General features: G+C 51.4%; 1 protein-coding gene across 7 annotated transcripts in view; it reads right to left on the bottom strand.

Annotated features, from left to right (window-relative positions):
* The window catches only part of STAB1 (stabilin 1), a 65317-nt gene that overhangs the window by 7633 nt on the left and 35480 nt on the right, over positions 1–22204 (bottom strand). For 4 of the 7 annotated variants that reach the window (XM_032120858.1, XM_032120857.1, XM_032120861.1 and 1 more), the window contains 38 exons: positions 21727–21857; positions 21235–21346; positions 20931–21008; positions 20467–20568; positions 19877–19984; positions 19256–19387; positions 18932–19060; positions 18155–18211; positions 17269–17364; positions 15974–16169; positions 15411–15506; positions 14376–14421; positions 13675–13754; positions 12778–12903; positions 12225–12298; positions 11813–11887; positions 11114–11233; positions 10093–10140; positions 9887–9970; positions 9125–9271; positions 8836–8973; positions 8139–8198; positions 7861–8037; positions 7296–7382; positions 6717–6863; positions 6480–6545; positions 5731–5956; positions 4963–5112; positions 4282–4386; positions 3713–3820; positions 3335–3528; positions 2599–2743; positions 2041–2174; positions 1562–1727; positions 1245–1351; positions 911–1030; positions 386–538; positions 145–264 (listed from right to left, as the gene is read on the bottom strand). In XM_032120858.1, coding sequence (XP_031976749.1) covers positions 145–264; positions 386–538; positions 911–1030; positions 1245–1351; positions 1562–1727; positions 2041–2174; positions 2599–2743; positions 3335–3528; positions 3713–3820; positions 4282–4386; positions 4963–5112; positions 5731–5956; positions 6480–6545; positions 6717–6863; positions 7296–7382; positions 7861–8037; positions 8139–8198; positions 8836–8973; positions 9125–9271; positions 9887–9970; positions 10093–10140; positions 11114–11233; positions 11813–11887; positions 12225–12298; positions 12778–12903; positions 13675–13754; positions 14376–14421; positions 15411–15506; positions 15974–16169; positions 17269–17364; positions 18155–18211; positions 18932–19060; positions 19256–19387; positions 19877–19984; positions 20467–20568; positions 20931–21008; positions 21235–21346; positions 21727–21857 — 4440 coding nt within the window. Of the gene's footprint in view, positions 1–144; positions 320–363; positions 539–910; positions 1031–1244; positions 1352–1561; positions 1728–2040; positions 2175–2598; positions 2744–3334; positions 3529–3712; positions 3821–4281; positions 4387–4962; positions 5113–5730; positions 5957–6479; positions 6546–6716; positions 6864–7295; positions 7383–7860; positions 8038–8138; positions 8199–8835; positions 8974–9124; positions 9272–9886; positions 9971–10092; positions 10141–11113; positions 11234–11812; positions 11888–12224; positions 12299–12777; positions 12904–13674; positions 13755–14375; positions 14422–15410; positions 15507–15973; positions 16170–17268; positions 17365–18154; positions 18212–18931; positions 19061–19255; positions 19388–19876; positions 19985–20466; positions 20569–20930; positions 21009–21234; positions 21347–21726; positions 21858–22204 lie in introns of those variants that run through there. The other 3 variants (XM_032120863.1, XM_032120862.1, XM_032120864.1) reach the window with 3 other exon arrangements.

The raw sequence follows: 22204 nt of genomic DNA, 5'->3' as shown, positions 1-22204 counted from the left end.
GCTGCTCCCCAGGGGGACCGTAGGCAGCCCTCCCAAAATGAGCCACGCCAGAGAGCAGAGGACGAGGCCAGTTCTTGGGATGACTCTGTCACATCATCCCCATTCCCAGGCCTAATGCCAGCCCTCTTCATGCCCCAGACTCACCTGGCCAAGGTGAACGACGGGCGGTGGGATCCTCAGTGGCTGTGCAATCACATGAATGATGCCATTGAAAGCTATGATGTCCCACTCCACAATCATCGTGTCATTGATCCCCTTGGCGTCCTACAGCACAGGACACAGATGATGTCACCCGCCCAGAAAGGCTCCCCATCATTCCCTGTTTCAAAAGAGATGTGGTGAAAACTTGTGGGCTTTTTTTACCCTCTGCCACAGCTAAACCTACTGCATGCTCTGTACTGTTGCTGGCTGGGAGGTCTGAGACATGGAGGTCATATCCTGACTGGGATGGGATGATGGTGCCCGTCGTGAGGTTGAAACTGAAGAGGACAACATTGCTGGATGACACGTGGAGCTTCAGTTCTTCTCCTGTCAGTGTCTGAATGAGCACCAGGGCACAGGATGAGAAATGGATGAGTTGGCCTCTCCCCTTCCCTGCTGCTGTGCAGCTCCCCAGCCAATCCCAGACTCTCCATGGCCACAGACAGCCCCATTCATGGATAACATGGCACAGAATGACTGCACAGAGCAGAGGGGATTTGCCACCCTTAGGATTGCCAAAGCTCAGCTGGAGAAGGCTCTGAGCATCCTGACCTAAACATCTCTTCTGAGGAAACGGTTGGACTGGAGACCTCCAATCCACTGGCCCCCTCTGACCCACATTCCTCCTCCTTCCCCAGACTCTTTCATGCCAGCTTTGATGACACCTGCTCTCCTCTGGGGCTCTGATAGTTCATCTCTGCTTGCTTACCTCATTATCTGCAAAGCCAGAATTCAGAGGGACAAAGAGAGTTTTGGGAGCAGAGGCATCAGACAAATACATGAAAAAATCCAGTCCTTCTTCTGTGTCATTGGCAAAATTGAGCAACATCTGGAAGAGATGGGAGATCTTCCCCATCAACACAGTGCTGGCAGCACAATGCTGTCACCTTCCCCTGCCCAGGAACCCCCCAGCCCTGGAAAGAAATCCCTTCTGTGTTTGTAATCTCTATCTTGCACACAGACCACACCCCAGCTCCTCCCTGTTCCAGCTGATCCCTCCCTCTGCCTTGCTGCTCCTGCAGACCCAGGAGAGCACTGCTTACGGAATAGAAGGTGGAGAAGCGGTCCTGGTCTGCGAGCACATCGGGGAGTTTCCCGCTGCACCAGTACCCATCTCCCACAAACCCATCACGGCAGGTGCAGGTCACATCTGCAAAGGAACACCAGGGTGTGATTGGCCTCACCAGAGCCACCTGCCCCAACCACCTTTTGATTTCTGGATACCCTCATGGACACGGGCATGGGGAGAGGGGGTGTGCCTGGCTGCCCTCATGCTCCAGGGCAGTTCCCTGCCTGCTGCCCTGACACAGCACTTGTGCCCAACAGGACTGTCCCCAGGAAAAGTGCAGGCACTACTCACCCTTCTCCCGGTAGCAGAACGCATCCCAGGTCTCACTCAGGTTGCTTCGGGAGCCATAGTCCACAATGCCCACATGGCTGGACCCACAGCTGGGGTTGGGGTAGGCTGTGGGGTATCCAGCTGTGCCATTGTCCAGCCAACCCACCAAGCACAGATGGAATCCCATCTAGAAGAGGAAAATCAATGATTAGATTAAAAACAGCTCTGTCCCGGCTTTTCTGCCCCAATGAACATTCCCATTGTGCCTCATCCAACATCTGCCCAACACCTAAAGTGTTGGGCACAGTCACAAGTCCCATCCCAGTGTGACTGGCAAGACCCAACAGTCCTGTTTCATGGATGTGGATGGAGCAAACAGGGCCTGGCCAAAGGGATGAGAGGTCACCCACCCACACATCATCCCCTGGGCTGGCCCAGGCCCCAGGAGACACAGGGCCTGTCCCAGCCCCACAAGGAGACAGAGCCACCCCTGCCCTGACCTGCTGTGCTGCTGCCAGCTGCTGGAATGTGGCCAGGGAAGCACCTTCTGCAGCACAGGCTGCCTGAGCCTGCTCGTAAGTGAAGTCGTACTTTTTTCGGGGTGACTGCAGGTGAAACACACCCATGGTCTTATCTGCAAAATACCAAAGCCCAGGAGCATTAGTACAGGGCACACTGAGCCACCTCCCTGGGCAGTCACGTGGGTCCCTGTGTGACCGTGGGCAGCACTGCCAAGGACGGTGGGATGTGGACAAGGCACAAGTGAGGGAGAGGCTTCCTCTGAGCCCCTTGCCTTCCACAAGGGAGCTGGTGCCACCAGAGGCCATCTCACATCACATGGGAGCAGATGAGGGCTCGTCCTCCCCATATGACATGTAGGGAAAAGGGAAATTTGAAAACCATGCCAGGACACAGAGATCAGTCCCTGTCCCCTTGGCCATCCCACCCTCCAGCTCTCCTGAAGGCCTTGGATGGGACCAGGCCAAAGGTGAAGAATGAGGGAATGTGGCCTCTCCATGGAACATCATCCCTGGCCCTGCAGTGCTGAGCACCCTCACCATGGAAGTGCAGGTCAGTGCAGATGGCCTCCCGATGGCACTGCCCGTTGTTTTCCAGGCACCGGTCCGTAGGGGGCACGACCTCCTCCAGGCACTGGATCCCATCACCGACGTAGCCCCGCTTGCACTCGCAGCGCCGCTCATTCTGCAGCACAAGGGAAGGGTGGCAATTGTGTGAGTGCAAATGCAGATGCCAGCTGGGGATCCTTGGATCCCTGTGAAGATGGGGATGAGCCTTCAGAATGCCTCTACAGCCTGCTAGGACTGTAACAGAGCTGTGAAAGGCCACATGGGCCTGTCCTGCCCTCACACCCAGGCAATGTCACATTGAGTCCTTGGCATGTACTGTTTGTTTGAGCCGAGCTTTGAGGTACGTGGCTCGTGACTCTTGTGCTACACCATGCTCCCAGTCCCATCTTCTGGCCTGTGGTGATCAACTTTGGTTCCTCTGCAAAAATGACCAGCATTGTCCTTGATGGACCATCCAGGAGCCCCCAAAACAGCCCAGGAATGACACAACTGACACAGCTTTTGCTCCTTAGACAGAGGAGCAGGGAAAAATGGCCTCAGCATAACATCCCCAGAACCATCACAGCAGCACAGCCCCTGCCTGGTGGCAAGGACCTGCAGGATGAGAGCAGCAGGGGGGGGACGCTGCCACATGGCTGTCCCAGGGCAGCCAGCTGGGCTGTTCTCCCAGGCACGCGGATGTCCCGGCCCCAGGGGCCGCGCTCACCGGGCCGGTGCTGATGCAGTGGGCGTGCTGGCTGCAGTCCCCGTTCCTGCCGTCGGCACAGCGGTCGATGGGCTCGCAGATGTAGCCGTCACCTCTGTAGCCGGGGCCGCAGGTGCAGGACACGTTCACGCCCGTCTGTGAGCACTGTGCGTGCCTGGCACAGCCCCCGTTGTCCTGGCTGCACATGTCGATCACTGTGGGGGAAAGTCCTGGGTTAACTAGAGCACCCCATGAGGTGTCCTGGGGGTCAGCCTGGCTCTCCTGCCAGTCGTCACCCCAACGTGGCCAGCGGTAGATGGTCACCTGCTGTCCTGCCCTGTTGTCCGCTTCCCCCCCGCTTGCCACCCCTCCAGCCCAGCCCCCGTGGCTACCCCGTACCTGAGCATGTTCTCCCGTCCCCTTCGTAGTGCAGGTCGCACTCGCAGAGGTTGCCGGCGCGGCAGACGGCCTGAGCGTGGCACGGGGGGGAGCAGGTGGGTGTCACGACTGAAACCAGAACACAGGCGGCTCACAGTGACCGCAGCGCTGTGGCACGGGCACCACTGCCACCACCAGCCTCTGCCCCAGGCCCCCTGCCCCACGCTCCCACCTCTCTCCCTCTCCCTGTTCTCTTCTGCAGGTGCCTTGCCCAGAGGTTTGTTACTCCATCAAATACACCTCAGACCTTCACCTCAGCCTCAAGCTCTTCTTTGAGCACCTCTGAGCTCAGGGACTTGTTAATGATTCAGTAGAGCTTTCCTCCTCTGCCCCCTCCTCACCACCCCAACCCCTGTGAAATTCAACAGCATGGGCCAGATCTCAGGATGAGCCTCACAACTGAGAGCTCCTTTTTGGAGATACTTCTGAACAGCTGCTTGAACTAGCCAGCTCCTGGGAAAGCAGCCACATGGCATCGGGTCCCAGGGAAGAGCAGGTGGGTCCCAGGGAATAACTGAGCATCCCCTCACCCAGTCTGGTTTCACAGCGGTCCCCAGTCCAGCCCTCGGCACAGAAGCAGAAGCCGTCACCGTGCAGGCCTCCATTGCACACACCGTTCTCAGTGCAGTTGCACTCTGTGAGGAATGGACAAACACACCATTTATGCCTTGGTGGAAAGGCCCTGGGACAGCCACGTGACAGAGGTGTGGCATTGTGGGCAGGTGTGAAGGTGGGCACAGCAGCCTGACACATCCCTTCCTGCCACTGCCAGCCCTAGCCCCCTGCCACACACGCCCTTCACAGAGGAAGAGAAGCCTCCGCACCCACAAAACCCCATCACTCCTCTCCCCTGGGAATTTTTGGAATGTGTTTCTCACTCTGAAACATTCCTTGAGACCCTGTGATGCCCAGTTTGGGATGGGAGGATGGAGGACTCTCTTTTCCTTCCCTTTTTTTTTGTCTCACGTGGGCACAAGTCCCTTCTGAGCATGTCCCAGGAGATGCTTTCTCTGTACAGGGGTCATCACAACTTCTGTGTCCCCCAGCTCACAGTACAGTGGAATACTTTCTCCTAAACTGGGCTCTCAGCTCTGCTTGACAAATGACTTGTGGCCTTATCAGCCATGGGCTGCAAGGGGGTCAGGCCAGCAGCTCTCCAAGCAGCCCCTGTGCCACAGCCCCTCTGTGCTGCTGCCACGCCCAGCCGGTACCTCGGCACTCCGGGCCGTATCTGCCGGGCGCACACAGCTCGCAGCCCGTCCCGATGAACTCCTGGCTGCAGTTGCAGATCCCTGAGCCGCTGATTTTGTCGTCACACGTCCCACGGTTGTTGCACGGCGCCTCCAGCCCTCCTGGGCATGCTGCAAATGGGTCACCTTAGTGAGGCTGTGGTAACAAAGGGACCCTGTGCTGGAGGGGAGCCACCCGGTGCCCCCCACAGACCCCGCACACCAGGTGCCCCTGAGCTGCTGCTCACGGGGTGCTCGGACCACAGACAGCTCAGCAGTCAAGGCAGTGAGTGCTGGGGACATCCTATGACAGGAAAACTTAGGAATGGGGGCAAGAGGGACAAATTTGTCACAGCTTCCAGCCTGGGAAGAAGCCCTGCTGTGATGTGCTGCATCTGCACTGACCCCACACTAACAGCAGACTCACCCAAGGACGTGAAAGCTGCCATGGCACAGAGGGCAGATGCCAGGGAATGGTTGAGGACTGGCAACATCTGGGGGTGAGTGACATGTCTAACAGCCACCCCCAGCAGCCCTGTGCCCAGGGCTCTTCACGGAGACAAGGTATTCTCCAAGGAAAGGGAACTCCCTGTTATAATCCCAGGATATTGCTCCCTGCACCTTCTGCAGGCTGGGGCTCCCTGCCTGGGGTTTTGCCCGTCCTTGTCCAGGGAAGCACATTGATGGATGTGGATGTGCTGAAGCAGTAATGCCACCTTCCCGCAGGGGACACGGTGGCGTGGCTCTTACCCCGACACTCCCGGCCATAGTGGTTGGCACAGCACTGTGGGACCCACTGGCTGGAAACGCAGCTCCTCCTGCAGCCTCGTCTCAGAGGCCCCCTGGAAGAGAAGTGTCTCCTGAAGGGGTCCCACGGGGACTGTGGCCACACCGGCCGCAGCATGGAGTTGCGGTGGAACAGGAACGTGTTCCTCAGCAGGTGGTTTCCGTAATAGTAGCAGCGCCTGGTTTCCCCCTGTGAGCAAACAGGCAAAACACAGAGTTCGCCACACTGGTCACTGACAACTCACCTGGATGTTTCCTGTGCCACTTATTCAGTTTTATGACAAGTAACAGAGGCTTCCTAACATGTGCTGGGGCTGGTGACAAAGGAGCCCCAGAGGAACCTCAGGGTCACGCCAGAAGCCTGCAGTGAGAGGTACAGCCACTGCCTCCCAAGGCTGCTCACCATGGGATCACTGATCCACTCCCAAACTGAGCTCTTTGGCAGTAAAGCACCCAAAGCCACCCCCACTGCTCCTGGAGGGACCCCTGTGCCACTGTCACCCACATAGGGCTGACCAAGCAAAGACCACTGGACCCCATATTTTTCAACCCAGCTCCTGCATGGCTTGGGGCAAGGCATGGACAGTGTGACTGAGCTGAGGGCTTGCCACATGCAGGTGGGCCTTCATTTTTCTATTAAAACATGAGGGGCACGTGGGTGTTGTCATCAGTCCCCTAACAGGCCCCCCTGGTGACAAAGCTGTGAGATTTACCCGTTGAACAGAGCCAGCAGGGCAGGGTGGCTCGAAGCCACAGAGTCCGCAGTTCTCTGTAGATGCCTGTGGAGGGGAGAAAGAAACCTCACAACAACTCAATATGTGCTGCTGCCTCTCTTGGCTGCTCAGAGCTTTGCCAAGGAAGAGCAGCAAGCCCTCCCAACATCCCTCTTCCTAGGCACGGGGCTGCATGGGTGGCCCAAGATCCTCATTCACCTCATCACAAGTGCTTACCTGCAGCTCAACAAAGGTGAACTCATCACACCGAGATCCCAGATCAGGTGGCTCCAACAGTCTATCAATGCCATGAGCAATGCCCCCATTGAACTCTATGTGCCTCTGGGTGATGGTGGCATCGCCGTTCCCCACTACAATCTCCCCCTAACAGAGGAAGAAAGGAACTTGTGATTCTGGTACATCCTACATCCAGGCTGTACCACTCAAAAGTTGCCCAGTTTTGGCTGCCATGGCTTCTTAATCAGCCCAAGAACTCCAAAATCTCTGTGCACACATCCTTGACCACCGTTTCCACTTAACACTTTTCACAGCCACCTCTCCTAAGGATAGCCTCTGTCCATGCAGCATGTGCTCTGTAAAGATTGTGGCACCACGAGGTTGTGCATGTGCAGGTACCACACACCTCTGCACTTCCCTGCCAGCTGGCCACACCTTGTAGCCAGGAGAATGGGGTGTCCCAGCCTGCAATCAGCCCAACTCTGTGTTCACTCCCTGCCAGAAGCACCAGTTGCCCCGTGGCCATGCCCAGGAACACTTGCTCCATGGGAAGCCAAGCCTGGAATCACCAACACTCACCACGTGGGTTTTGCTGCAGCTGAATGAGATGGTGGAGCCGTGCATGGTCCGTATGGTTTTGACTTGGGGCACATTACCAGCAACAATCTAAGAGGGAAAAAGAAGAATGAGAAGGAGAGACTGGCAAAACTGGCAGTTCATGTTAACAGATGGTGAGGACAGGGGTCAGTGGCCAGCTTCAGAGGGGTGTGATGTGGCAGTCCCTGAAGCTGATGTGGGTGGCACAGCAGAGCTGTGCTGGGTTAGTCCCAGATTCCTGCAAAGTGGGAGGCCAGTGTGAAAACACAGGCCCTGGCTCTGCTCAGCTGGACTCTCCCCTTGTTCATACCCCTGTACATAAGGGCCTGTTTGTGAGCCTTGCAGCTCCCCAGAAGCTGCTGACAGAAGGTTTCAGCTCAGCCACCAGAGCGATGCTGTAGTTTCCTCGAATGCTCAAACATCTTTGTGTCTTCTCAAGACAGCTGACATGCTGTGTGTTCCATGGCAGCAAAGTATTTGGCAAGGTCACTCTGACACAGTCATAGCAGGCTTTGGAAGCTACGTGCCTGTGTGCCATCACATGTACCTTTGTGTCCCTGATCATGTGTGCCTTGAGGAAGGAGGCCAGCACGTCCCGGTGCTCTCTGCGGTACAGAAACTTCTGCCGGCTCTCCGGGAGGGCGCTGAACGCGGCGTCCGTGGGCCAGAACAGCGTGAAGGGTCTGTGCACGGGGTCACCGAGCAGCGGCAGCAGCTCCGCATCCTGCCCGGGAGCACAGGGACACAAAGGGAAAGGCCCGAGCCCACACTGACCGTGCACAGGCACACAGCACCTCCCCCAGAACAGCAGGGGCAGGGGCTCACCTGCAGCAGCTTGCTGTAGATGGTGTAGCCAAAGGCCTCGGCCACGTCTGTGATGTTCTGCTGCAGAGGGAGGAAAGCAAACAACTGACACAAAGGGTTCCCCATCCAGGACCAGCAATGCATGGGAGAAACCAGACAGGCAACAACTGCAGGAGCTAAACATTAGTTTATCTCTGTCACCATCATGCTGATGATTTGGCCTGGAAAGGGCTGGCATTCAGCAGCCACTACTTTTCTGATTCATCCTGGATAGACACTGCTATGGCAGGAGCTGGGATGAATTCCAGCACTCCGTTGTGCTGCACAGAAAATGTGTTATATTCTGTAAAATGCAGGATGTACAAGCCCCTGTTGCTTGCTTAAGTAGTCACAGAGAGGCATTGGCAAACTCATGCTGCAACCTGCTCTCTGCTGGAAAAGGAGTCTGATGGTTGGCATGGGACATGATCCTCCTGCCTACATCCAGAACTGTTGTTCCCTAGTGATGGATAAGGCTCCTTATGTTCCAAATATGGCTATGCCACAAATGCTGTCACCTTCACAAGCCAAATCTGTGGCCTCAGACAACCCCTAAGCAGTCAGGAACAGGGAGGAAGAGCAGCTCAGGCAGCCTTGGGCTGAGGCAGCACTGCTGGGAGAGAGATCCTGTCCCTGAGCTCAGCACAGCCCTGACGCCAGGGCACAGCTCCAGCCTTACCTGTGAGAGCTTTGAGGAGATGTTATGGCCCACCAGGTCACTGGGGATGAGGATCTTGCTGATGAAGTGAATGACCCCATTCACACCCACAATGTCACTCGTGACCACTTTGGCTTCCTCGTTGAGAGTGATGCTATTCTGCGAGAGAGGGGACCTGCTGAGGCCTGCACAGCCGCAGCACTGCCCCGGGAGTGTCTGTGGGCCCAGGCAAGTCACTTGCCACAACCACAGTGCCTTCAAATGACAGAAAAAGTGACATCCTGACAAGTGGGACAGCAAAGGGAATTACCTCATTCACTGTGATCTTTATTTTGTGGCCAGATAAAGATGTAAGGGACTCCTGGCCTTCCAGGTCACTGGAGAGCAACTTCTGGCAGCCCACCATGTGGTAGCGAAGCAGGTCCCGGAGGAGACCTCTGCTCTTCCACTCCTGAAACTACAGACAGAAAACAGGAGGGAGGTCACACTAGGACACTTTGCCTTGCACACAGGGCCCCCAGCCCCAATGAGGAAGACCTGGATTGCCTGAGTTCCCTCTGACTCATCCCTGCAGGGAAGCAAGTCCTCCCAAAACACACTGAAAGCACAAAACCATTTGAGAGCTTTGGGAAATTTCAACCAGCTTGACTAGTCAGTGATGGGCTTAGGATATTCCATTACATTGACACCAAAAAGCTGCCATTCTCTTATTCCTGATGAGGAGGAAGAGGTCTGTCACAGACGCATGGAAGCCTTGCTGTTACCAGCCCCACAGGCACCAAAGCCACTACACATCACTGATATGGCATGGTGCATCTGAGGCCCACAAGACATCATCTCCAACAAGGGTCTCCTTACAAGAGGAGCCATGTCCACCCCTGTCCAGGTTGTCTCCTCAGTGAGATGCCTCCAAACTTCTGCTTTTACACTGATGGAGAACAGGGGATGCCTTTAACTCTCCATGGTGCAGCCCCTTCGCTTTGATTCACTGGGCAGAACAGTCCCAGAGGTGACACTGCCCTGACTGCAGCTGTCAAACACCTGACAGAGCTTGGGATGGGAGGGCACTTACCACTGTGGTGTTTCCTATGAAATCTGTCTGTGGGACGAAGACAGTGAAAGGCCCTGCCCCACTGAGTTCTTTGATGCTTTCTGCCTGTGTTAGAAGAGCATTTGTGGGAAGGGAAGTAGAAAACATTGTTCCAGTTAGCAAGACTCTTTGCAGAAAGCCCTAGGTGTGATTTACTACCCAGACACAAGGACAAAGCTGTCACCAACCTGTATCATCCTAAAGAACATGGATGCATCTGGAATCCTTCCGAGCTCCTTAAACAAAGGGAATCAGCTGGTGTTAGCAGGGTCCTTTCCACTTGCTCCTCACCAACCAGCACAGTGACTGGCTCCTTCCACTCCAGGTCAGTCTCCCACCCCAAAGAGACACCAGTTCTCCTGACATACCACAGTAATCTTCCCTCCCTCCCTCACCAGCTCTGCAAGCACAGATGACAGGGATGTTGCAGTGAGCTCTGCCTGCACCATTCACAAGTGCTGCAGGATGGAGTGGACAGAAGATGGAAGCTGGCTGATCCTGCAGCACCTGTCTCATAGGTAACTGCCCCTGTGCTCATGGGACATCTCGAGTGCTTCACAAAATCTCTGCTTTAACCTCACTGCTGCCACTGCCAGTTGTGGGATGCTGCCCAAAGGGCAGACATACCCTGGCAAGGCAAACACCCTCTCCTCACCACCTTGACTTTCTGTAAGAGCAGAGGCACAGGCAGTCCATCTCTTTTCTTGTGACTCTGCTGTGGGCATGAGCTTTTCTTTGCCACTGCCTGAAGAGGTCACCAGCTTGCCCAAGGACAGCCATTGTATGGGCAAGAGAACTGGACACAGACTGCTGCCCTTGGGTCCCAAGTCCTGGCATGGCCACAGGAGACACCTGCCCTCATCCCACCGGGCAGAAGTGAGTTGCCTTGGGAAAAAACAAGATCACTGCTATTTGTTTATGACATGAAGCAAGCAGTCCCCTGGAGGTATGGCCAACATTGCTGACAGGAGTAGAGTTCCCAGCATGGCTCCCTTTGGAGCAAAGTGACTTTGCCATGATTCTCTCCCACAGCTGGCACACCAAATGCACCTATGATTTACAGAGAGTTTGCTCAAAGCACCTGTCTCCTCTCCTATACCACACATGTATCGATGTGACACCAAGATCTGCTCACCCTCTGGAGAGGCGGGAGTGGTTTGCTGCAGGACAGGGGACATGAACACAGAAGGTGCAGCACATGCCTCTCACCTGATGCACTTTGCCACGGCAGGTAAAGCCATCTCCAACACTGTGCCAGGAGCAGGAGCAGTTGCGAGTGCCAGGGCCCGTGTACTTGCAGAACCCAAAGGGACTGCAGCCTCCATTGTTCTGGCAGAGAAAGCAAAAGGCTTCTTGGAGGGGCTTCTCCAACCACCTGAACTGCTGCTTGCATGTGGGAGCTGCAAACTACATCCAGCCCAGTGAAAGGAAACCATCCCTCCCCACTGTTTAGTGCCTTACAATAAACCTCACCCAAATTCTCAAGGGCTTCCCAGCACCAAATCCTCCCATGAAATAAGACTTTCCCACCTCACTTTGGAACACAGTGATGACAAAGCCCATGATTCAGAGGGACAGTTTGACATGGCAGCGATGCCGTGAGCACAGAACCCTTTGAAGCTTTTGCGCACATCCCGCATGAAACGGACACAAAGGAAAAAGCCCACGTGCCTCCAACCCTATGTCCCTCTTTCCACCCTGAGGGAATGCTGGGTGACTGACATAATTGCAGGTGACTGCAGGAGGCAATGGAAACCAAACACACAAGGAAATCCTTCAGTGTGTGGAAAGGCAAGACCTCAGCTGCAACCAACCAGGTTAGTGCTGTTCTTGCTGTTAACTCCTGGGAGAAAGGAACACTTCCAGGCTGTGGTCTTCACCTCTGGAAGCAGCAAAATGCAGACATACCTGTTCACACAAGTTGATGGGGTTGCACTGGCTCACACCATCCCCACTGTAACCAGGCAGGCAGTTGCAGGCGACCTGGAGAGAGAACAGACCCTAGGGCTCAAACTTGGACCCACAAGGGCTGCCCTGGACCGAAGGCATGTGGTGTAGCACCCATTACTGCCTCCATGAATAACCAAGCTTGTGTCCACAACAAATATAACCCGAGATTGCCTTCAGCCTCTGGCCAGCAAAGCCATCTGCTCTCATGGAAACGGCAATGTTTTCATGCTCTTCCCAGGCAACTTCTCTACATGGAAGGGAGTAAGCACAAAGCAGGGCTCTGCAATGAACAGGACTGTCTCTAAGAGGATTACACAGCTGTGACAACTTCCAGAATAATGTTGTCCTGATGGCCACCCTACACACTCACCTTCTTTGGGCCTGTTTTGATGCACTCTGCATTGGTGTGGCAGCCCCCATTGCTTTCGAGACAGAGATCAATTTCTGCAGCAAAACAATAAGGCCAAGTTATTGCTGAGGACTGCTCAAGGCAGCTGGGAACTGGTGATCCAAAGAGGTATTGGGAAAGCAACGGGGAGAATTTTTCCAGCTTGGGGAACATTTTCCTGGGAAATTGTCTTTTGATAGCAAAGGAATAATGTGCAACTGCAAATTTACTTCTGACACATGTGGGTCTCTGAGCTGTGATAAATCTGCCCACAGAAAATTCCAAGCCTGTCTGGGTGTGCTTTAAAGAATATGAGAGGACTGGATTCTCCCTAGCTCCATCTTCACCTCAGAGCACCACTGTGGGAGACTGCCCTCACCCTCTGTCTCTGGGCCTCTCCATGACATGCATCAGAGCAAGAAATCTTGCAGGGATCTTTTGGTTTGAGACCAAAACACTGGTGTTTTAGTCTGAAACTCCCCTTAGTATTGATGCTGCCTCTCTGTCACCCCCAAAACACATCCTGAGCACTCACCCATGCAGAGTGTCCCATCACCAGCGTAGCCTTCCTTGCAAACACAGGTTCTCTCTCCTGGGGACACTTTGGTGCACACAGCGTGCACGGAGCAGCCACCGTGGTCAATAGTGCAGGGATCTATTTCTGTGACCACAAACAAGAAGAGCAGAATCAGCTCAGAGCACCTAGGAATGATCAACTGTGCCAGAATGATCATCTATCTTAAAAAAATCACAACGTCTTGTTAAAATCCCTTTGTTTCCCGATGAAACTTTTGGTTCTTTAAGGGCTTGGGGCCTCATCCAGACCTGAGAGAGGCCAGTTCAAGTAAATAAGCTGCTAAGCTGCTTTTTTTCCTCCGTATTCACCTTCCAAGAAGGGCAATACTGAAAATAAATTGGAATGTCTACCAGTGTTTTGACTGTTACAATTTTATTGCTTGTTTTTCCCTCGTCTGTTTGCTTTTGACATAGACAAGGCTTGTAATGTAGCTCTGGTGCAGTATCCTGAAATCCCACCTCATTTTGGCTCTACTGCTGCACTATTACCTGGCTTTGGCATGGCCAGCAAATAGAAGAATCACAAAGTTCTAGGGACTTGAAATTCTCATATTCCAAGGATTCATGGCCAAAACTGTAACAACTTTGCCACCAATACTGTGATATTAGAATGAGTACAACCCATTCATGTGCATCAGGCAATAAGAACTGCCCTCCTACACTTGCCTGCCTTTTTATCCCTCTCTTGCAGGCTTTAGCAACACCAAGAGCATCCTGTGTGAAGTTCTGGACTGGAAAAAATCTCTACTAAGGCATGGCAGAGTTCACGGGGGATGTCTGAGAGCAAAAGGATTTGAGTGATCTTTGCTTTGGCAACTTCCTGCCATTTATTTCTCCTTGCCTTTGCTGGACATACCTGTGCAATGGGTCCCATTCCCTGTGTATCCGGCAGAGCAGAAGCAGGTAGGGAGGGAATCTGTGGAACTGTTGAGGCAGCTGAAACAAGACAGGCATAAACAATCACTGAACAACATCTCCTGATTTGCTTGGCTGGTGGGAAGCACTGTACAAATCTGGCGTATGCAAGAGACCACAATGACCACAGGAGGCACATTCCAGGTATTCCTTCACAGCTCCAAACACTCCTGGTGTCCAGCCCAGGCCTCCCACAGTGCACCCTCACCACACCCTTGCTTCTGCAAGGTACAAGGGGGATGGCAGGGTCCTGGTTCCTAAAACAGGAGACCGGATAATGGATGGAGAAGGGAGCACAAGGGAGTCATTCCAGCCCTGTTTCATTCCTTGGCAGGGGCAGAAAGGGCTTGTAAATGGCTGGTTGATTTGTTACATGAATAAGGCCAGGTTTGGACTACCTTGGAATCTCTGCTTTCTCCATCCACACATGCTGAAGAAACTCGGAATAGATTTATGCTCGGACAGACAAAATCCTTGGGGAGACTACACATGGCACAGCTCCAAAGAGAGTTCCCAGAAAGGAACTGACAATTATGTATCTTTAATGAGTAGGCACCTTCTCCCAGCCCTCTGCCAAGCCCTAAGCCAGAATCACCTCTGTGTGAAACACACACAAACACACATGGATGACTCTGCACTTACTTGGCCATTTGATGGCAAGTGTTATTGCATAAGTCAATCTTGATTCCTGCAAGAGAAAACACAAATATAACCTGGAATTTTCAACTGGGGCCATTTCTGCCATCTAGAGAAAAGGAGTCTGCAAACCAGGAGTGATGTCCTGCTTTGTGCAATGTGATGTCCTATGTGGCAGCAGGAAAATCTCATGGGATTTATGTTTTGGCACTTTGCCAAAAGTGAATTTAGAGTGAATTTGATGTTCTCTGTCTGAGTAGTGGTTCAATTTGATTTTATCTGTGATTTTATCTCTGCACTGGTAGGAATGAAACAAAGACTGTTAATGACTTGTTAATCCAGACATACAGAGCCATTTGGCTTTGGCCCTTTAGAAGCAAAAGATGAACTGCTTTCATGCTTGACATTTACACTAGAAAGGACAGCTCTGCTTGATTTCTATTTCTAAATTCACAATAAAATCAATCTTGTGTGCAAACCTTTAAAACCCCAAGGTATTTAGAAGCTCAGGTTTCTCCTCACCCAAATGCTAATCAAAATCCCAAATCCATCTTCAATGTGTTACTTTGACACACAATGACAGATGTATTGAACACTGCAGACCACAGCCTGAGCTCACCTGAGTGAATGGATCTGTGAGCAGAAAAAGCAGCTCAGCAAACACACTGGGGCCTTTTGAAAATTCAAATCAAGCCCTGCCACATTCTTAGGCAAGCAACAGGAGTCATGTTCAACCCAATGTGGCTGGAAGCTCCCATCTCTCTCACAGAGCAAGGGGCTGTTTTTGAGGTGCCTCTAATCTCAGCAGAGGTAGAAGCAGTGATAGGCTTTTCCTGATTTACCAAAATTACTCGAGGGCTCATGTGCTGTTGGGGAAGTCCCAGCAAATGCAGCTTGTGTGCAGGAATGAGTGAGCAAAGCCTGAAAAGGTGTTGGGGGAATGCAGAGTACATGTGACCCTGTGGTCAGAGCAGACAGAGCTCTCTGGCAGCTCAAGAGGATCACTCAGATTACACCAGAGGCCCCTTCACACTCACGTACTTTCTTGGCAGGTAGGGCCCGTCCAGCCCGGGAAGCACTCGCAGCTCCCGTCCCCTCGCAGTCCATCGTTACAAATGCCGTTGTCACAGGCACATTCTGCAGGGGAGATACAAACACCACTGCCAAACCAGCCAGGTCTCAGCAGTCTTGCTGCCGTTTTCACTGGCTGCTCTTTTCCTAATCCAACACATCAAACTGTCATCAAGAAAATGTCACAAGAGTATCAAAAGAAAATGTCACAGGAGTATCAGGTCTTGATCCCTCACTGCCAGGCCAGAAGGCCCAGGAACAGACCACCTGCTTCTACTTGCTGTAGTTTGGGTGGCAGCAGGATGGGCAGCATATGCTTGGTTTGAGGATGCAAAATGGGGCCACTCCTCAGGCTGCCCACAAGTGCTCACTCCTGCTGTCTCTCTCTCAGAGATCTGGGAGCCATTTGCCTGTCCCAGAGTCTTGGCACATTTCTGCCCTCCCACCACTCCTCCTGAGAGCTGAGATGTGGCCACTTTTCTGCCCTTGCGCGCAGTTTGGTAGAGCTAAGCTGCCATAGCCATCAGTGTCACCTGATTTGCAGTCGGCTCCATATCGTCCCACTTCACACATCTCACAGGCAGTGCCATGGAAACCCTCCAGGCATCGGCACTCCCCACTGCCCTGGATGCCATCCTGGCATTCCCCGTTCCCGGAGCACCACTGGCCTGGCTTCCCGGGGCACATCTCGCACATGTGGCCGTAGTAGCCGGGGCAGCAGACGGACCTCTGGAAAACCAACAAGAACAAGCAGGGGTGAGCCATCCTGTGCAGCACAGACAAGGTACAGCTTTGTTGTGGGAGCTGCTTGATACCTCTCTCTATGTGATAGCCATAATTTCTGACAACACGTGGAAGGAACAGGCAGGATGGCGTGAACACCCTGAAATGGGGTGCTCTGTTGCCCAGAGCTTCATGTAAAGGTCTGCACTGCCCTTGAGAAACACCGGACCTTTGGTGAGTAACTCAAATGTTCAGTCCTGAGCCTCTCCAGCCTATGTCCTGCCTGTGTCCTCAGTATATCTCTCTGCTGGGCAGAGAGAGGCTCCACCAGGAGGTGATCTAGTTCCAAAGCCTGATTTAACTGCTCTCACTTCTTTCAGCGTCTAGCCACGGAGGGAGGAAATCATGATGGGAGCAAGTTGGACAGTACAGATGATGAGAAACAGCATCTAATGAAGTGCTGCAAAAGTGCCAAATGAAGCACAAGTGCTGACTGAAACTCTCTATGTGAGTACAGCAAGTCTAATTCCCTCTCTCCCTTTTCAATTTCCCATTCCCACTAAACTTTCCAAGTGATGCTGCAACACCTGTAAGACCTCAAATTCACACAAGTCTTTCTTTTACCATTTTCTCTTTAAGCGTTTTCTTCCAGCAACCCATTTTCACAAAACTGGTAGAGGCCATAACACACACGACATGAGGTGTGAGACCTTGTGCTCCTCCCTTTGGTTGGGCTCCAATGAGTCATCAGTTATTCAGGAAGGCACATGCACAAGCAGAATACCATCATTCATGCCTCATTTCCTTAGGAAACCAGACTGCAAACATTCAACTCCTTCTCTTCCTCTGCAGGACAAAACCCAGAGCAACAATACCAAAGCAGCAGATCCCAATCCATCACTGTGCAGACATTTCTGCAGATTTTGGTTTTGTTCCAGTGCCCTCCACCTCCAGGATGGAGAGCGATTCCCAGACGAGCCCAGCCTCAGCTATGCAAAGGCACAAATGCAGCCAGGACTTCAGCACAGCTTGCACTTCCATGGCTGTGTTTCTGACACCCATCTTGCTTTTGCCAAAATGAATCTGAGGCAAATGCTTTTCTCACCAGAGAAACTTTTGCACAGGTGAAATGGCAGCCAAGTATTCTTGTACCCGCAGAGCGCAAATCACAGTGAGCCATATTTCTACTCCCAGGAGGTTCCTGAGGATATAATTGGCATAGACACAAACAGGAGATATTACAATATTTAGACAAACAAAGTACATTTTGGTGCATATAGCAGTGTTCTTGCTTTGTATCTGACAGGAATAGCCCTAAAAATGGGAACTATCCAGAGCTGAGACCAATGAGGCATCTCTGGATGCGAGGTCACCACACAGAGTCTATTTGTTACCTGCCAAACCCATGGTACACATTAGTCTGAATACTGAGAGAAAAAGAATTGGGAATTTTTGGGCATAGGGTAAAGCAGCGATGCCTAAGAAGCCAGATGTAGCTGCTAGGCAATTTACAGGCAGCATGGAAATGAAGTGCTTAGTTATTTTCCTCTCTGGAAATGTTTGTCACTCACTCACATACAAGCCAGAGGCACAACCAGCCCATCTGTGTGAATAAATCAATGGTCCAAGCAGGGAAATTGCTACAGGCATCCCTAAACTGGCTTTCCTTGACGATAATGTCAAGAGTAAAAAATAAATTAAAATAAGACATCTCTTCTTCCCTGTTAAGTGGGGAAAGTAAAGGGCTCCTGAAATTCAGGCAAAGCCTGGAGCCAGCTCTGGATGGAGCTTTGTGATTCATGTCCATGTTTTTCCTGTGTAACCCTTCCTTGGTTTCTGCTTTTTCTTGCAAACCTTGGCAATGGCTGAGCCACAGAGGACTCAAGGGCACATTTTTTCAGGTATCAAGGTGACACCTATAGAGCAATGAAAGGACCTCAAATCATTATCTGCAACCAGTCTGTGAGCTGTCACATGAATCCAAGACTCACCACAAGAACTGATCCAGAAGGACACTTGATCCCCTTCTCACACTTGCCGCACCTTGACTAGGGCACAGAGAACAGGACAAGTCACAAGAGTGCCCTCTACTCACATCACACCAAGACACCAATCTTGAATTACAAATGCTGCTCTACAGGCTGCTGGCTGGGACAAAGATGTTGTTATCTCTGTGGCTTAAAACACCAAAAGAAGAGATCAAATGCTACACCTTTCCTGAGTCTCAGGGATTTTTGTAGCCCTGGCATTCCTTCAAACAAGGCTGCAAATACTTTTTTTCCTGATCTATAGCAGGCAGACTTACCTCAGTCTGACCTTGCAATCTTCAGGTTTAAGTGGCTCAATTGCCATGAGCTACCAGGTAAGTGCAAGCTGGACTTTAGCCATGACTCCCAGGGAGATCAGACAGCATTTTCTAGGGGAGCTTGTGGTCATGGAATGCAGGAATTGGGCTGGATTTTCCTTCCACAGCTGAGTATCTGGGAGTCCCTGCACTAGCCAGCCCCACGGCTGGCACTGTGAGAGAGACTCAGCAAGGGAACTGAACATGATCTGCACAAGAGCTGCATTAGATGTACAGAATCTCCAGGTAGGAGGTGCCAAATCTTCACGATGCCCCATTTCATGAGGTTCATCTGGGGTTACACCACAAGCTACTGCCTCATCCATGAGGAAAGCCAAGGTAGGTTGGCTGTTATCCATCAGCTTGGTTCAGCAGGTGGAGGAACCCTGTGAAATGGTGTCAGCTCCTTGGTCATCACCATTACCTTTAGTATGGTGGTGGTATTGGCAGTGCAGCGATTCTTCTGGATCTGCAGCACCTGGGACACCCCGATCAGGATGCCATTCTTTGTCTCGAAGGATTTTCCATCCAAAGGAATATTGTTGACAAACTTCTGCAAAGCAGAAGAAAACAGCTGAGATGATAACCATCAATTCCCTTTGCATGGATTGCTTGGCAGCTGCCAGATAGTCACATCAGTAAACTTGTGAAGGTGTGCAAAAGAGAAGTGGGAGTATTGAGTCAGCACCCTTAGAAAGTGATAGGTCAAGCCAGACCCTCAGATGGCAGAACAGTCTGCCTCCCTTACCTGGGTGTTGTTTTGGTAAAACATTAGCCAATAGGAGAGGCCTAACATGCTGTTCTTATGAATTCCACTTCTCAAGTCCGTGGGCAAGAGCTTCTCTCCCAGTACAATGTGGTACTGCACTGTGTCATTGTCCTAAATCCACAAAAATACAAATGTTAGGAGCCTTTTCACTTCCTAGAATACAATTCAGTCAGAGGTATGGCATAAGAAGTGCTCCTAAGAACCTGTAATGGCTAATTAACCCCACAGAGCCTAGTAACTCTCTATCACAGGTGACTGATCACACTTGATGATTCTGATACTTGATGAAGCCATTCGTGTTTTTTGGAACCTTTCAGAAGTCTGAAAATTGCCACAGCCAGCCAGGAAGTGGAACGTACTGTGCCATCTATCCACATACTAATTTACTCTGCACTTGGGGTCCAAATACTCTTTTCAGATCCCACTGCAACAACCAAGAAAACCTCTCATTTCTCTGCCATATTTCTGCCAGCTTTTAGCATCAGATATTCATCTCCTCTCCATGCTGAAATCCCTGGAGCTTGTTTGGTATTTGGCAGTGTACATGCCCCTGCACTCACCACAATACACATTCAAACTGCATGCAAGCAGTGAGCTTACCAGCTGGGTCACATTGGCAGCATGGCAGTACTCCTCAATGGAATTATTTCCAGGAACAAAAATTGTGTATTGTTCAGAGGACTCAACTTTCCCAGTGAGCTGGTACTCCTAAAAAATGTCCAAACAGTAACATTAGCAATTACCCTTGGACTCATTAAAACCCAAACCACACATGAGATCAATTACAAAGGCAAGAGGAAATGCTTGAAAATGGGTTATACAACTTCTACTCAGCCACACACATCTGATTGCTTGCTCCTCATCCTGGCTGACATAAGAGCAGCTTCCCATCTATGAAAAAGTCTTCCCTTTCCTCTGGGTTTCTCTGCCTTGTACAGGGATGAGAGCACCTGCAGTAGACAGGTCATCTTCTACTGTAATACATGCCAGTGATGTAGAGATCTAACTGTAATTATATAACTCTTTGGCTGCTCAGAAGGGCTTTCCTAGAAGATCCCTCATGTAGGACACACATGATCTCCCTTCCTTACCAGGCAGTCCAAATTTAGGTCCCCCAGCACAGGGTAAGGTGGGCATTTGCTTAAAAGACAGTTCTGACAGTGACAGCTGGGCTCACCTCGACTGCTTACCTCTAGCAACTCCTTGAATGTGCTGAACGAGGCCACTGCGTTGAGCTGTTCCTGCAGACCTGGAGGGCTCGGTGGGATATCTCCTGGGGCTGGCAACAAAACCTGCAGAAGAAGTGGGTTCAGAGCAAAGCGCTGAGGGGAATCACACTGGACTCCTGCCCTGCTTCCAAGAAAGGCAATTAAAAGGCCTCATTTTACACAATCCTGCAATAGCCTGAACTCAGCTATCAGCCAAGAGAAGGGGAACTCTCCTCCCACTTGTCCTGGAGACAAATGTTTTAAACACTGAACACTGCTGCACAGGAAACATCTGTCAGGACCTTGTGATAACCTCATATATTTTGCCTTTATATCCCTTCCTAACTGTCCAGACATGTATTCCTCCTTGGCCCTATCACAGAGGCTGCTACACAAAGCTGCTGCTACAACTGCAGCATTTCCCAGTGTCACATGTACTGACATACCTCACTGAGGACATGGATAATGCCATTGCTGGCAGGGATGTCACTGACAACTACACTTGCATTCTGGATGGTCAATACCTGCACAAGGACCAGAGGGAGAAGCAAAAGAATTAGGAAATGCCAAGCAAGTCCAAAACAAATACATTGTTCATTCAAGCCTGCACATGGTTAATCTGGGTACAGCTTTTGAAAGATGCCTGCATTTGAGGGCACCAGTGTCCCATCCAGGCTCCCCACTGGATACAGCAGCCCCTCAGCAGTTAAATTTGAGATTGTACACGAGCCTTATGTAAGAAACCCTTACACCACTCGTGGTGTTTATCTGCCATCTGGTCTGTGGGTTGAGAGTGGGTAATTCTGGCCTGTCGTACTTTCTGAGCTTTTCAGCAGTGAAGACACCTTCAAGGAAGTGGGCTCTGAGGGGAACAAAATCAGATAAAGAAAACATTAGGGAAGTGTTGATAATGACTGGGAGATAAGACCTTACCACCCAACATTGACATCTCTCACATGAAGTAGTTTAGCATGTGGTGAGAACAATGGAGAGAACTGTTCTGCTGCCATCTGACTGGGAAAATCTCCCTCTGCAAATACATGAAAAACAAACCCACTTCCCATGGTCTGTGATCTGTTTTGTTTTAAATGCCTACTTAATTTTTGCATGCTAAATATTTAAATTTGCTTCTATATTTATCTCAAGATATCTCCTTATTGGTCATGCACAAGAAAAAATCCATCTCATGGCTTTGTTGCTGTTGTTTGGCCCAGTAAAGCAAAGGCAGGAAGCTCCTAGTACCTGACTAAAAATGGCAGGGTGTAGGGGGTCAACCAGAAATCTTTGTCAGCATTGCTCAAGTTCTTGATAGCTGCCTCTGATGGCACCAGGACAGTGACATTGGTTCCTGCTGGGATGCTGAAGAGAGATTTCTGTTGTCCAAAGCACAAAAATGAACAAATAAGACACGCCATTGCCACATCTAGAGTGCAAAATACAGCCAACAGCCATCCCGCTCTTGCAGTCATGTGAAAGGGATGTGAAGGAGCACAGCACATGCTCAGCAGCACAGCAGGCTCTCCTGGGTTCTCCTGGGCACAGCAGTCAATGAATGCCACAGGTAGTTTAGCCAAAACAGCTGACATCTGATTGCCAAGGGAAAACCTGCTGCTTTAAGCTCTACTTTCCCAATTCAGTTTTCCTTCAAACACATTTAATCACATCCATGAATCCTTTTTGAACCCCCAACATCAGTCCTGGGGGAGGGATCAAGATAATT

This window comes from Corvus moneduloides, chromosome 11 (genome assembly GCF_009650955.1).
Source record: "Corvus moneduloides isolate bCorMon1 chromosome 11, bCorMon1.pri, whole genome shotgun sequence".
In the NCBI taxonomy this organism is placed as follows: Eukaryota; Metazoa; Chordata; class Aves; order Passeriformes; family Corvidae; genus Corvus; species Corvus moneduloides.
Note: the sequence above shows the minus strand (reverse complement) of the source record. Positions and strands in the feature narration are given on the sequence as shown.